At 36.8% G+C, this 16,478-nt stretch overlaps 1 protein-coding gene across 1 annotated transcript in view; it reads left to right on the top strand.

Annotated features, from left to right (window-relative positions):
• Window positions 1-16,478, top strand: part of LOC144976567 (uncharacterized) — a 38,931-nt gene that overhangs the window by 16,530 nt on the left and 5,923 nt on the right. Inside the window, exons 6-13 of the mRNA XM_078920861.1 lie at window positions 981-1,078; window positions 2,497-2,563; window positions 3,091-3,324; window positions 5,067-5,101; window positions 8,989-10,480; window positions 13,023-13,137; window positions 13,466-13,628; window positions 15,187-15,370. Of these exons, the coding sequence (XP_078776987.1) occupies window positions 981-1,078; window positions 2,497-2,563; window positions 3,091-3,324; window positions 5,067-5,101; window positions 8,989-10,480; window positions 13,023-13,137; window positions 13,466-13,628; window positions 15,187-15,370 (2,388 nt within the window). The remainder of the gene's footprint in view (window positions 1-980; window positions 1,079-2,496; window positions 2,564-3,090; window positions 3,325-5,066; window positions 5,102-8,988; window positions 10,481-13,022; window positions 13,138-13,465; window positions 13,629-15,186; window positions 15,371-16,478) is intronic.

Below are 16,478 nucleotides of genomic sequence, written 5' to 3'. Positions count from 1 at the left end.
CTTACATTCACATACACACTCTCTCTTTATCTCTCAATCTCTCTCCCTCTCCCTCTCTCTCTCTCTCTCTATCTATCTATCTGTCTATCTATCTGACACACGCACACTCTCTCTCTCTCTTACATTCACACACATTCTCTCTCTCTCTCTCTATCTATCTATCTATCTATCTATCTCTCTCTCTCTCTTTCTCTCTATCTCTCTCTATCTGACACACACACTCTCTCTTACATTCACTCTCTCTCTCTCTCTCGCTCTCTCTCTCTCTCTTTCTATCTCTCTCCCTCTCTCTCACACACACACATACACACACAAACAAACACACACATTCGCGCACACACACACACAGACATACACTCCCTTGCCTTCCAACCATCTAGTTTATCAACTTACTGAGCGATTACAATGCTAATCAACTACAGTACTGAACAAAGGAGTGTTGCTTTTATTATACTGAGATGAGAGAACAAGTCAATTTCTATCTATTTACCTATAACCATTCCTGATGTATTTCTATTATCAGCATCATCATCATCAGCATCATCATCATCATCATCATCATCATGCATCATCCTCATCATCAACATCATCACCCATCACCATCATCCTTATTATCAGCATCGCCATCATCATCATCATCATCATCATCGTCATCATCATCATCATCATCATCATCATCATCATCATCATCATCACCATCATCATCATCACCATCATATCATCATCATCATCATCATCATCATCATCATATCATCATCATCATCATCACCATCATCACTCATCATCACTCATCATCACCATCATCATCATCACCATCATCATCATCATCATCATCATCATCATCATCATCATCATCATCATCATCATCATCATCATCATCATCATCATCATCATCATCACCATCACCATCATCCTTATAATCAGCATCGCCATCATCACCATCCTCATCATCATCATTGTTATCATATGCTTTTCCTCAGCTTGCTTTAAATGTGATACAGCTCTGGAAAGACAAATGTGTTCTCAAGAAGCATCAACATAATGGATTTACACTCACAATACGATCTCGGGTGTACAGGTAATTATAGTTTAGAGGAGATGGATGGGGGGGGGGGGGTGATTGCTTCAAAGTATAGATAGTTCGAAGATGACTCAGGTCTTTGTTATTGTTTTTTGCCATCCGCGTCTATGAGTAATGCTCACTGAACTGTATTAACCTGACTATAAACGTTCATGGATACACACAGTTTTGTGTGTTGGTCCGTTATACTTCCGGATGGCAATGTTATGAGCTTCTCAGCCAAGCGCAAACTATCCATATCATAATCACTATCTTTTGTATATTGAGAGGAGCTACCTGTGCATCATTTTATTAATGTTTTATGTGTTGCCCAATACTCTTCAACAGTCGTGACGTCACTTCCTTCCTAATGACGCATGGTAACTTAGTAACACTGGCTCTAAACTATCGGAACAATGGCGGACGCCCGTATGAAATAGTTCTCCGGCGAGCATAAAGGGTATGCGGAGGGAAAACAAAACATAAATTTGATCATGTTTTGACTTTTAGACATTCTGGTCACAAGGCATATGAAAAGTTCTAGCCAGCATGAAAAATAAAAAGGAATGATTTTCTTTGTTTAGAACCAAGATGGCCGCCGTTGCCGGGCGGCGTGACATCAGACTATTGAATGGTATTAGTCATGTGAGTGGATATTATATTCTGGGATTTTTTTTTTTTTTTTTTATTTTTTTTTTTTTGTATTTTTGAATTTAGCATTGTCTACTCGTTAAAAGCAAAACAGATTTCATGCGCACCGCTGAGGATCGTGATTCGTGGAGACAGCTGACCGGCAACGTGCTCAAGAGTACAAGCCACGATGGATGATGATGAGTCGTGAAACACGGGCCTTCTCTTTCTTTCTCTTCCCTCTGATCATGTGGTAATCCATATGGATAGTATGCACTTGGCTGAGAAGCTCATAACATTGCCATCCGGAAGTATAACGGACCAACACACAAAACTGTGTGTATCCATGGACGTTTATAGTCAGGTTAATACAGTTCAGTGAGCGGATGGCAAAAAACAATAACAAAGACCTGGAACCAGTGCAGTGGCCTGATCTTCCACTCCGAGGGAATTTATCAACGAGTTCTCTCCTTCTTAGTATTTTCATAATTTGTTGACGGTTTGGGGTATCTGGCTCTACCGACTCTCCGGGAGTGGCCCAAATCGTCACTAGTTATTTATCTATGTATGTTTATTTATATATATATATGCATAGATCTCTGTCGTAAAAAATTGTCATATCGACTAACAGGCGTTTTGTTCTATATGTTAAGTGTTGCATATTGGTCAGGGACCCTTTGTAAAACGCTTTGAGTACGTTTACTGCATATTGCGCTATATAAAAAAAATCTCATTGAGATTGGAACCAGTGTTTTGACATCACACCTTTGTTTCCTATTACTGTATTTTTTTAAAATTTGTTCCAGCTTTCGTACAGTCCACGACTATAAAGCAACACACATGACAGAAATCGCCAGGGATGATTGGTATGAGGTAAGTATTAGCAATAGTTATGAACGACAGTCAGGGACCCTTTGTAAAGCGCTTTGAGCACGTTTAGTTGATATTGCGCTATATATATATATATATATATATATATATATATATATATATATATATATATATATATATATTAAACTCAAGACATCTTTAAAGCAAGTGTGTAAATATTTTTAAAAGATTTATCAGCCATAATTTGATTATGAAGAAACTGGGATACCGATTGAAAGAAGTTTGGTTGTATTTTGTTTTTGTTTTTTTGTTTTTTTTTTTTGTTTTTTTTTGTTTGTTTGTTTTTTTTTTTGGGGGGGTTGTTTATTGTTTGTTTTGTTTTGTTTTTTTGTTTTCTTTTTTTTTTCCGGGGGTTGTTTGTTTTGTTTTGTTTTGTTTTTGTGAGGGGGGTTGTTTGTTTTGTTTTGTTTGTTTTTCGGGGAGGGGGGGGGTTGGTAATACACTTATGTTGCTATTAATCTCTGCAATAGAAAGCTGAAACAAATTACTTGTCACTTCTAACAAACCAGGCCTTTGAAAAAGCGATGAATCTTCCACCCACCACCTCCAAAATCCTGGACATGAACGTTTTCAGCGACGGCATCACGATGCGTCATCAACACAACGACACACGCTCTTCCATCGACAGCAACGCCTCCCACCGCAGTAGCAACAGCAGCACCGGAAGTAACGGCGGGGACAGCAGCAGCAGACGAGATGAACATGTCTATGACTCGACTCCAGACGTCTTGGAAAAATTCATGGTGAGATTTTTTTTTAATTGAGCTTTTATATAGCGCAATATCCACTAAATGTGCTCAAGCGCTTTACAAGGGGTCCCTGGCCAACAGCACCATTTAACATTTAGGACGGGACATGACGCTTATTAGGCGATGTTATAATTTTTTTCGGATAGACAACGCTGTTAACGACAAGGTTCTCATTTTAAACCTGAGTACGGTGAGAGAATGTGAGTAAAGAGCTTTCTCCAAGGACTCAACTATGCGCCGAGCGAGGCTCGAACCCAGGACCTTCCGATCCGAAAGCGAGTGTCATACCACATAGCCGCACATAGATCAATCAAAATCGTGATAGAATCGCCATAATCTGGCAGGCCGTCGTGTTCGTGCCAGATCCATTCGCGCGCACAGGGACAAGACAAAACAAGCAAGAAAAACAAGAAAAGAAACCATCCCCCCCCCCCCCAATCAGTCTGGGGATCGAACTTCAGACCTTCTGATTACCGGTCAGACGTGCTATGAATACACCACAGAGGCTCTGTGGTGTAATGGTCTGACCGGTAATCAGAAAGTCTGAGGTTCGATTACCAGTCGAAGTAGACTGATTTTTTGGGATTTTTTTTTTCGTGTATTTTTCTTTCTTGCTTTGTCTGGCACACTTGTTCAGATCCTTATCTTAAATTGTACATCTTATACTTTTTAATCAAAGTTACAAAGGAAAAGAAATATTTAATTTTGGACAATGAAATTATAAACGGGGTTTTTACTGCTGGAGTGCCTTTGTGTGCTGATGTTTATGTTAAAAAATGTTATGTTTTGTTTTGATTTTGTTATTTTGTCTTGTGCGGCTATGTGGTCTTGTGGTATGACACTCGCTTTTGGATAAGAAGGTCCTGGGTTCGAGCCTCGTTCGACGTGTTGTGTTGAGTCCTTGGAAAAGGCTCTTTACTCACATTCTCTCACCGTCATTTGTAAAATAATTTCCTGGCCGTTAACAGCGTTGTCTCTGTCGGAAAAAAATGTATTATCGCCTAACAGGCGCCATGTCCCGTTCCATGTGTTACGTGTTGCTATTGGTCAAGGACCCTTTGTATAGCGCTTTGAACACGTTTAGTGGATATTGCTCTATATAAAAGCTCGTGTATTTTGTTTGTTCGTTTGTTTGTTTTGTTTTTGTTTGCTTTTTGGGTTTTTGTTTCGTTTTGTTTTTGGTTATTTTGTTGTTTTTTTGTTTTTTTTGTTGTTTTTTTTTTTTTTTTTTTTTTTTTTTGGTTTTGTTTTGTTTTGTTTTTTGTTTTTTTTTTTGTTTTTTTTTTTTGTTTTTGTTGGATTTTTTTTATATATATTGCGATTATTGTGATCTCTGAAAAGTTCTGAAGGAGTCTTCCGATATAGATAGTTCGAAGATGACGTCACTCAGGCCTTTGTTATTGTTTTTGCCATCCGCGTTTGTGAGTTGTTCTCACTAAACTGTATTAACCAGACTATAAAAGTTCATGGTTACACAGAGTTTGTGTGTTGGTCCGTTATACTTCCGGATGGCAATGTTGTGAACTCCTTGGCCAAGCGCATTCTATCTATTAGCATATCTCAGAATCTAGAGGTGCCTAAATGAGTCAATAAAATGTATGGTTAATAGCTTTACCTGAAGAAGGTCAAAGGCCGAAACGTCGTTTGCTTTGTGGTGTATCTTTTATAAGAGTAATTTTACTCCCTTTATTTTACTATACATTATATCTCAGTGACGGTTTTGTCATGTTTTTCAGGCTTCCTGCGTCTACACACAGCCCATTCCTAAGAGGTAAATTAATTCATATTTTATCTATAACTGTGAGGATGATAAAGATGTTATTGATAATGTTATTGTTGCTATCATTATCATCATCATCATCATCATCATCATCATCATCATCATTATCATTGCACTGTGATCCGGATGACCCGGGTTCGAGCCCCGCTTCAGGCACTTTCGTTTTTTTTCCTTGAGCAAGATTATTAACCCCCAATTTGCTCAGTTGGACAACATGGGTGATTCCTGTTGACATCAGACATCTAGTTTGATGAGTTATCTATATCTGGGGTTTATGTTTGGTAGTAGTGGAAGATTTACGAAAGGAATACAGAACCTTGTAGACCTAGGTCGTAGAGCAATGTTTAACTTATATTCTCTGCTCCACCAATATCAGGAATTATCACCTTCCACCCAACTCCATCTGTTTAATACTCTAATATCACCAATACTTAATTATTCGTGCGAAATATGGGGCTATTGTGAAGCGGTAAAAATGGAACAGATGCATTTAGGATTCTTAAAATCCATACTGGGGGTAAGGAAATCTACACCGTCAGCTTTCGTATATCATGAATTAAAAGTATTCCCATTAATCAATCAGCGATTAATAAGAGTAATTAAATACTGGTTTAAAATTTTAAAACTACAAGAAAACAATCCAGTCAAGATAATTTATAATAAATTATTAACACAGGCTACAGAGCATATCTCATGTACTAACTGGGTAACTTTGCTAAGAGGAATGTTGTGTAAATATGTTTTGGATACGTTTGGGTTAATCAATACGTTGAAAATGAGAATATGTTTTTACATACTTTCAGTCAACGCCTTAGCGATATTTTTTTACAAAAATGTAAAGAGGAGATAAGATCAACTAGCGATCATAGACTTTATAAACATTTGAACAATGACAATTCTGTACGCTATATATTCGAGATTAAAGAAAAAGTAATTCGATTCGCCATTACAAAAATTAGATTAGGTTCTCATAATTTTATGTGCGAAAGGGGGAGATGGCAGAGACCAAAAATTGATTTTCCTTCTAGGCTCTGTATAAATTGTAACTCAATTGAAGATGAGTACCACATAATCTGTGAATGCAGACGGTATAACTATTTCAGAGGAAAATATTTACCTAAGTATTTAATTGAAAAGCCCAATATGTACAAGTTTATACAATTTGTAAATAACTCCACAGGGACAGAATTGCGAAGATTTGGAATTTTTTGTCGAAAAGTTTTGATCGAATATGAAAAAAACGTTAGTTAGGCACCTGGTATTACTGGAGAATTAAAATACATTTGATTTTTTTTAATTCATTGTGGTATGCATTAATGTAAAAGATTATGACATATATTATTTGAATATTTAGTCTATTAGCCATAATTGAATCCTTTGAATTAGTATGTATGTGTGTGTATGTATGTGTGTGTATGTATGTGTGTGTGTATTTGTGTGGGTGGGTGCATATGTGTGTAGGAAGGGCGTGTGTGATTGTCAGTCATTATAATCGAGCATGTCTTGAGCTTGACACGCATATTAGAAATATATTAAATTAACGTATCTATATGTATAATTCTTATTTTTCGCAACTTGTAATGTATGAGTATCTTGTGACATTAGATAATGATTGGTAATCAATGAAGATCATCGTCACTACCGTTGTTGTTGCCATCATTAGTATTGTCTGTTGATGTTGATTTTCACTCTCACTGTGCATTGTTACTATTGCTATTTTTATTATGATAATGATAACGATGGTGGTAGTGATGGTGATATGGTAGTAACGGTGGTGATAGCGTTAATGATATTATTGATTCTGTTATTATTATTGTTATTGTTGCTATTATTAGCATTATTATAAGTGGTAATAGTGGTGGTGCTAGTGGAAGTGGTGGTAGTAGTGGTGGTGGTAGTAGTAATAGCAACGGTAGTGGTAGTAGTAGTGGTAGTAGTGGCAGTAGTAGTAGTAGTAGTAGTAGTAGTAGTAGTAGTAGTAGTAGTAGTAGTAGTAGTAGTAGTAGTAGTAGTAGTAGTAGTGGTGGTGGTGGTAGTAGTAGTAGTAATAGTAGTAGTAGTGGTGGTGGTGTTAGAAGTAGTAGCAGTAGTAGTAGTAGCAGCAGCAGTCGTGGTAGCGATAGCAGGGGTGGGGGGTAGTAGTAGTGGTAGTAGTAGTAGTGATAGTGATAGCAGGGGGGGGGTAGTAGTAGTAGTAGTAGTATCAGTAGTAGTAGTAGTAGTAGTAGTAGTAGTAGTAGTAGTAGTAGTAGTAGTAGTAGTAGTAGTAGTAGTAGTAGTAGTAGTAATAGTCGTAGTAGTAGTGGTGGTAGTAGTGTTGGTAGTGGTAGCAGTAGTGATGGTAGTAGTGGTTGTGGTAGTAGATGTAGTAGACGTAATAGTAGTGGTGGCTGTAGTGGTGTTAGTAGTAGTAGTGGTGGTGGTAGTAAGCAGTAGTAGTAGTAGTAGTAAGATGTACTGGTGGTAGCAGTTGTGGTAGTAGTTGTAGCGGCAATAATATTACTCTTGCTATAAGAATATTTCATGATTATATAAATCTTATGTAAACAAATCTCATTGTACAGTGTAAAAAATCATTGTCGTCATGTCATATCTTATGTTGATCAATAAGACGTGAATTATTTGAGTTGTACCAAGGCCTAAAAATCTATTAAATAACTAAACTATTAATTAAATCTTTAATTGATTTTACATAATTATTTCCACCATTATAATTATCATTATTTTTATTATCATTATTATTATTATTATTATTATTATTATTATTATTATTATTATTATTATTATTATTATTATTATTATTATTATTATTATTATTATTATTATTATTATTATATTATTATTATTATTGTCATTGTTATTATTATTATTATTATTATTATTATTATTATTATTATTTATTATTATTATTATTATTATTATTATTACTGTTATTATCATTATTATATTCGTTGTTTGCCTTGCTTTATTATTGATTTTACTTATTTGATTTGTTGATAAAATATATTCTTGTATGAGTTACATTGGCAATTGCCTAAAATAAACGTTTTTGAACTTGAACTATATTCCTTCGTGGAATGCCTAGGCGACGACATCTTATGATATCATGGCGCAAAAGGCATAATTTTAATGTTATTATTATTATTATTATTATTATTATTATTATTATTATTATTATTATTATTATTATTATTATTATTATTATTATATTATTATTATTATTATTATTATTATTATTATTATTATTATTATTATTATTATTATTATTATTATTATTATTATTATTATTATTATTATATATTATTATTATTATTATTATTATATTATTATTATCATCATTCTTATTATTATTATTATTATATTATCATCAGTATCGTCATCATCATCAACACTATATTCATCATCCACACAGGAAAACTATTTAATTCATAGAGGGTATTCGTTTCATTAAATACATTATAATGAATTATATTATTTTGGGCTTTTTTAGTGATAAAAAACACTTGCTAATCTTAATGGTTTTATCGTCTATGAAGAGGACAAGAGTAATGCATAATTCAGACAACATAGTGTCAATTGTGACCCTTCGCCTCAAAACGGTATTAAGTGGGGATGGTTGAGATGTTGAAAATTGAATTTATAGCCAGAAATATCAGACTTGTTTTGAGTTTTTATGTTTTATTGAGGAGAATGGCAACCATATTTTAGGGCACTAATGCCAACAATTTATATTTTTGACCAGTTTAACATTTAATTCGGCTTTTAAGCATCTGGTTAGTTCGTTCCGACATAATACCGTTTTAAGACGATGGGTCACAAGTACGTATTATAAAATCTCTTACGTTTACCTTTCATGCTGTATCTTATCAAACACACAGATTACGTGGGAACACATTACCAACCTTATCTTCAAGTAATGCTATTGTTGCAACCCCATCAAACCAAGACAAGCATCTTCTAGCGTTCCTCAAGAGGAGTCAAAGCTCTGAAGATCTACTAGACTCCGAAATGGCACCAGCTTCAATCAGCAGCGCCAGACGACAAAGCCGTGAATTCCACGGAATATCGCCCTTGTCGTCAGAGAAGGAGTCCAGAGACCAAGAGCCTATTCTTGCTTCCTCTGCATCAACGTCAGATTTGATGGACAACAAAGAGGATGTCTTCTCTGGGACTGCTGCTGCCTTCAGGGCTAAACTCGCACTCAAGGGAGGGAAATCTTCATCCCTGAAAAACTACAGAGCGAAGGCAGAAATGAAGCAGAAAAATAGTAGTAATAACTACAAGATGGAAGGGATGAAGAGGGGTGTTTGTAAAGCATACAATATGTTTTTGATTGGGGCTGATTTTCGTGCACGCAGTCTTGATCGTAATCCACCTCGTTCGATACCACAATTTCATCCAATCATTGAGGCCAAATCAACAACATCAACAACTACTACTAAAACAGAAGCATCAATAAAAGAAACAGCTTCAATGACTATAACAACAATAACAACACCAACAGAAACCACAAAAATTACAACTTCAGCAACAGTAGGAGTACCTGCGGAAGCATCTCTAGAGAATGAAACGATTCCGCAGACTTCCAAAGCAACAAGTTGTGTTGAGGAAAGTAGTTCTACAGCGTATACAATATTGTCCTCATCGTCCTCTACCTCTTCATCAACGACAACAACATCAACAAATGACAATCATATTCACAAGACAAATACAAACATTTCGGAAAACCAAATACAACCAGATGTCTCAGACCAGCAGTCTCTGTTATATTCTGAAGTTGAACCATCTGTCGACATCAAAAGAGCTTTTGAAGACTTCTCCAACGACAGTAACGCTCACAGTCAAGAATCAATTGAGAGAAAGCCTAGAGAACTTTCTACATTCTCTTCCACAGCTCTCATGCCAAGCACAGAAGCAGCAACATTGCTCATCAGGGACAAAGCCAAAATCACGACGGATTCTCATGAACCCCTTACAACATCAACTCCAACAACGATACCCAAGAATAGCAAAAACAAACCTAGTAAAATCCCACCGCTTCCAGTCGCACCTCCACCTCTTTCACGCCAAAATAAAAGTCACTCTACCACTAAAACTCTCACCAAGAATAGTGTTGAAAAACCCACCGTGCCACCACCTGCTCCCCCATCTTCAGCCTTAACCTCAACTCCTCCAGTTTCATCCCCGTCACCTCCTCCTCCTCCCCCTCCTTCTCTTGGCCACCCTCAGGCCGAATCCAACAGTCCAAGTCCATACACTGAGATAGATGAGACAAGCCCTCAGGGAAAACAAACCAGCAACAGCAACAACAACAAAAACCAAGGTCTGAAATTGAAGCAGATCCACTGGACAAAAGTTGGCAACAATCAGGTGAGATAAAAAAATTGAGCTGTTTTATATAGCGCAATATCCACTAAACGTGCTCAATGCGCTTTACAAGGGGTCCCTGGCCAACAGCACCATTTAACATTTAGGACGGGACATGACGCCTGTTAGGCGATATTACAATTTTTTTCGGACAAAGCCCCGCTGTTAACGGTCACGTACTCATTTTACACCTTTTTCCAAGGACTCAACTATGCGCCGAGCGAAGCTGGAACTCAGGACCTTCCGATCCGAAAGCGAGTGGCATACCACTAGACCACATAGCCGCACAATGCAATACAATACAATACAATACAACCCAATGCAATACCAAATCAGAGCTAAACAAAGCCAATAGTGTGCCCTATGGGGTCCCAATAGCTCAGTTGGTAGAGCACTCGCCTCACACGTAAAAGGACCGAGATTGATACCGAGTGAAGTCGATTTTTTAAAAAATATATTCTCCCCTGTCCACCCAGTAGTGATTGGGTAGCTGGATCTGTTAGATCTGGCGGAATGTGCTTTGCAATAGACTAGGGTCATATCCAAAGAGTAGCAAACAATTGCTATTGTCCTTTTCACGCTATAGATACTGGGATAGATTCTGGCACCATCGGCGCTGAAGTAACTCACATACTTTGATATGGTATAAAGTACTGGGTAAAATTATAAAATATACATATTATATTACCAATCAAAGTCAAACTAAAGGTGATCTAATTCCTTATCGACACAGTTCTTATAGACGTTTATATTCCTCGCAATTCTTCAACAAGTGAGGATGAGTTCGAAATATCTACCGTTCTGAAAATTATTCTGTTGGAACCTATTGAGATTGAAATACCACTCTTTAAAATGTTGTCATCTGAATAGAACTCATTTTTTTCATGGTCTCTGGTGCCTAAAAACCTACAAAAAAATTCAGATATAATAATAATAATAATAATAATAATAATAATAATAATAATAATAATAATAATAATAATAATAATAAATGGCATTTATATAGCCCTTTACCCCGTTGTTACAGGCCCTAATCGCTTTACAGTGATATAAAACAAAACATATTACAGTAAAACAAGTTTTATATGTTTTATAACTCATAAAATGACAAGAAACTATGCGTATAAAAATGATGATGATGATATATATTATGCTTGGTCTTGTTCCCGGACTTACAAAATAAAGATCGCTGAGATATGAAAAAAAAACAACCCAGCTTTTATATAGAGCAAAATCCTCTAAATGTGCTCAAAGGACATTACAAGAGGTCCCTGACCAAAAGCAACACTTCACATGTTAGGCGATATTACAATTTTTCGGACAGAGACAACGCTGTGAACGACCATGTACTATTTAATTTAACATCTGAGTACGGTGAGAGAATGTGAGAAAAGAGCCTTTTCCAAGGACTCAACTATACGCCGAGTGTGGGTCGAACCCAGGGCCTTCCGATCCTAAAGCGAGTGTCATTCCACTAGACCACATAGCCGCACAATGAACCAACTCTGTCAGCGTATTTATGATCTTAACACTTTAATAAAATAAAACTGCTCGAAATTAATAATAACAGACTCTTATAGAACGCACGGTATCCTCAACAATGAGGCTCTTGGCGTTTTAAATTACATCATCTGGGTGGGGTTCCTGACCTCCCATAATGGGCAGGGAGGTACATACTGTGTCTTCTATCCCCCGATGTCTGTTTTCTAACATGCTTACTGTCTTTGTCTTGGAATGAGATTACTTGGTTTTGTCCTGGCCCTAGCCGGATACCCTGGCTAGGAGGGAAACAGTCAAATGTATAGTTAGTTTTGGGAGATGATGTTTTTTCCTTGTAAATCATCTCTCTGTTATGTATTATTATATTTGTTATTTTGAATGTATAATATAAGCATTTGAGTGTGTTCCTCTTTGTTGGATTTTGCGTTTGTGTCCGGATGAGACATATAGGTGATCTCAAACATCTGTGGTATGCTCTTGGAATCTACATCTGATCCCTATTTGTTCCCAGTTCCCCTATGTCTTACTTTTTCTTGGGTGCTTTAATTGTAATTCTTTTACTTTTTGCTATCCCATTTTTTTCCTTGTGCACTGGCGCTGATATAACCTAAATGTGTTGCAAGCGCCGTAAAACCCTTAAAAACAAAAACAACCAACTCTGTGAGCGTAATGGTCTTAACACTTTAGTGAAATAAAAAAGCTCGAAATAAGGTTCAACAGTCGTGACGTCACTTCCCTCGTAATGTCCCATTGTAACTTAATAAATGATTCTAAACTATCGGAACTTGGCGGACGCCTTAATGAAATACGTCTCCGACGTGCATATAAGTGTATCCAGAGGAGAAAAACATTATATATCTGATCATGTTTTGACTTTTATACATTCTGATCACATGACATGTGAAAAAGTTCTAGCCAGCATGAAGAATAAAAAGTACCGATTTTCTTTGGTTAGAACCAAGCTGCTTCTTGATGGGCGGACGTGACATCAGACTATTGAATCCTATTATTTACTCTAATGACAATGCGCCCTTTACGTCTACAGCTGACGTCATCTCTTTGGAAAGATGTCCATGACGTCACCGATAAACTTGACCTGACGGAGCTGGAGGAGCAGTTTGCTGTCGTCAACTCTAAATCCAATGTCAACAAAAATAACAGTAAGATTTTATTATTATTATTATTATTATTATTATTATTATTATTATTATTATTATTATTATTATTATTATTGTTATTGTTATTATTATTGTTATTAGCATTATCATTATTATTATTATTATTACTATTATTATTATTGTTATTATACACACACACACACACACATTATATATATATATATATATATATATATATATATATATATATATTATATTTTATAAAAATCCTTTCTTTAAAAATTGGTCTCTTGAAACAAACAAACATTCAGGATTGCACCTTACCCTAAGCCCTAAGCTCTAAGCCTATTGTCAATTCTTTTTACCCCAGACTCTCAAGAGAAGCAGATGTTGGTTGACGCAAAGAGGGCTCAAAATCTCGGCATTCTGTTCTGTGGACTCAAACTCGAGTCCATTCAAAGACTTCTTGAAGCTCTCAACTCAACCACTGAGCCCGATTCTTTCCCTGCAGATAGGTTGGCGACACTGAAAAGGTAAATTCTTCGATAGATTTGTGTCTGTAGAGATATAATAGATAAAAATAAATTTCCCTTTATTCATCCCAGCCGGAATGCAGCGCCGCAAATTGAGCTAGGTTGAGGTGACTTGTTCAAGGCCACGCGGTGCAGTGGCGGGTGGTCGAACTCTGTACCTTTCGGGTACGTAGCAAAGACCGTACCGCTGAACCACTCCGCCCCTCTAAATACCCTACTCAATATTTAAAAGGTCATAATGTTCATCATTCATCTATAATAAACAACAATGTAAATTGAATGTAAACTTCAATTTAATATATCAATGAAAACATATAAAATGAACGTTTCGGGCTTCCCCTTTATCAACAAAACATGATGAATGAAACACTACAGACGAAAGAGATAATGTGTAGTGGCGTTGTTAAGCTGAATAAACAAAAACCAACAACGTTGATTATTTATTTTTTATTCATCTTAACAACGCCACTACCACATTATCTCATTCGTCTGTAGTGTTTCATTCATCCTGTTTTGTTGATACAGGGAAAAAAACCCGGCGAAACGTCCATTTTATCTGTTTTCATTGATATATTAAATTGAAGCTTACATTCAATTTCACGTTGTTGATTATTTCTTTTAGCTTCGAGCAGCAACATTGAACTTGGGCGACTGGTTGGGGTTCCAGACATTAACACATTTTTTTTATATTGAGTAGGATACTAAGACGGTACCGTGGCTCAGCGGTACGGTCTTTGCTTCGTACCCGAAAGGTACCGAGTTCGAGCACCCGCCACTGCCCCGTGTGGCCTTGAGCAAGTCACCTCACCCTAGCTTATGTTTTTGTTTTGTTTTTGTTTTTTTTTTAATAATAAATGAGCTTTTATATAGAGCAGTATCCACTAAATGTACTCAAAGCGCTTTACATGGGGTCCCTGACCAACAGCAACATTTAACATTCAGGACGAGACATGACGCCTGTTAGGCGATATTACAATTTTTTCGACAGAGACAACGCTGTTAACGGTCAGGTACTCATTTTACACCTGAGTACGGTGAGAGAATGTGAGTAAAGCGCCTTCTTCAAGGACTCAACTATGCGCCGAGCGAGGCTCGAACCCAGGACCTTCCGATCCGAAAGCGAGTGTCATACCACAAGACCGCATAGCCGCACAAAATTAAATTTAAGCTTTCATTCAATTTCTCATTGTTATTTAATTCTTCGAGCTTCGAGCAGCACCATTTCCATTCATTCATCTGTGCGGCTATGTGGTCTAGTGGTATGACACTCGCTTTCGGATCGGAAGGTCCTGGATTCGAGCCTCGCGCTCGGCGCATAGTTGAGTCCTTGGAAAAGGTTCTTTACTAACATTCTCTCACCGTACTCATGTGTAAAATGAGTACCTGACCGTTAAAAGCGTTGTCTTTGTCCGAAAAATTGTAATATCGCCTAACAGGCGTCATGTCCCGTCCTTCATGTTAAATGTTGCTGTTGGCCAGGGTCCCCTTGTAAAGCGCTTTGAGCACATTTTGTGGATATTGCTCTATATAAAGCTCAATTTAAAATATTTTTTTTTAGATATCAGCCAACGACAGAGGAGCTGGAGATGTACCGTGGATACGCCAAGAAAGGTGATCTCCACAGCTTGCACGACGTGGACAGGTTCATGGTGGAACTCTGTAACATTCCAAAACTGGGACTCAGGCTGGACTTGGTGCTGACGCTCTGGGAATTCCCTGGACAGTGCTCTACTCTGGAAGAAGTAAGGCATTTTTGAAGGGTGATAAAACCCTTTGTGGCCAACCGTATCTTAACAGTAAGGCATTTTTGAAGGGTGATAAAACCCTTTGTGACCAACCGTATCTTAACAGTAAGGCATTTTTGAAGGGTGATAAAACCCTTTGTGACCAACTGTATCTTAACAGTAAGGCATTTTTGAAGGGTGATAAAACCCTTTGTGACTAACCGTATCTTAACAGTAAGGCATTTTTGAAGGGTGATAAAACCCTTTGTGACCAACCCTATCTTAACAGTAAGGCATTTTTGAAGGGTGATAAAACCCTTTGTGACTAACCGTATCTTAACAGTAAGGCATTTTTGAAGGGTGATAAAACCCTTTGTGACCAACCCTATCTTAACAGTAAGGCATTTTTGAAGGGTGATAAAACCCTTTGTACTAACCGTATCTTAACAGTAAGGCATTTTTGAAGGGTGATAAAACCCTTTGTGACCAACCGTATCTTAACAGTAAGGCATTTTTGAAGGGTGATAAAACCCTTTGTGACTAACCGTATCTTAACAGTAAGGCATTTTTGAAGGGTGATAAAACCCTTTGTGACTAACCGTATCTTAACAGTAAGGCATTTTTGAAGGGTGATAAAACCCTTTGTGACTAACCGTATCTTAACAGTAAGGCATTTTTGAAGGGTGATAAAACCCTTTGTGACTAACCGTATCTTAACAGTAAGGCATTTTTGAAGGGTGATAAAACCCTTTGTGACTAACCGTATCTTAACAGTAAGGCATTTTTAAGGGTGATAAAACCCTTTGTGACTAACCGTATCTTAACAGTAAGGCATTTTTGAAGGGTGATAAAACCCTTTGTGACTAACCGTATCTTAACAGTAAGGCATTTTTGAAGGGTGATAAAACCCTTTGTGACTAACCGTATCTTAACAGTAAGGCATTTTTGAAACCCTTTGTGACTAACCGTATCTTAACAGTAAGGCATTTTTGAAGGGTGATAAAACCCTTTGTGACTAACCGTATCTTAACAGTGTAATAGAGTGTAATTTTATTTTAATTTAAAAAAAAAAACACAAAAAATCTTAAACAACGCCAATACCACATAGACTCTTAAAATCAATTCG

The sequence above is a fragment of the Berghia stephanieae genome, chromosome 7 (genome assembly GCF_034508935.2).
Source record: "Berghia stephanieae isolate SIO BIC M18660-M18661 chromosome 7, UCSD_Bste_1.3, whole genome shotgun sequence".
Lineage (NCBI taxonomy): Eukaryota > Metazoa > Mollusca > Gastropoda > Nudibranchia > Aeolidiidae > Berghia > Berghia stephanieae.
This window is presented reverse-complemented; position numbering and strand designations above follow the sequence as displayed.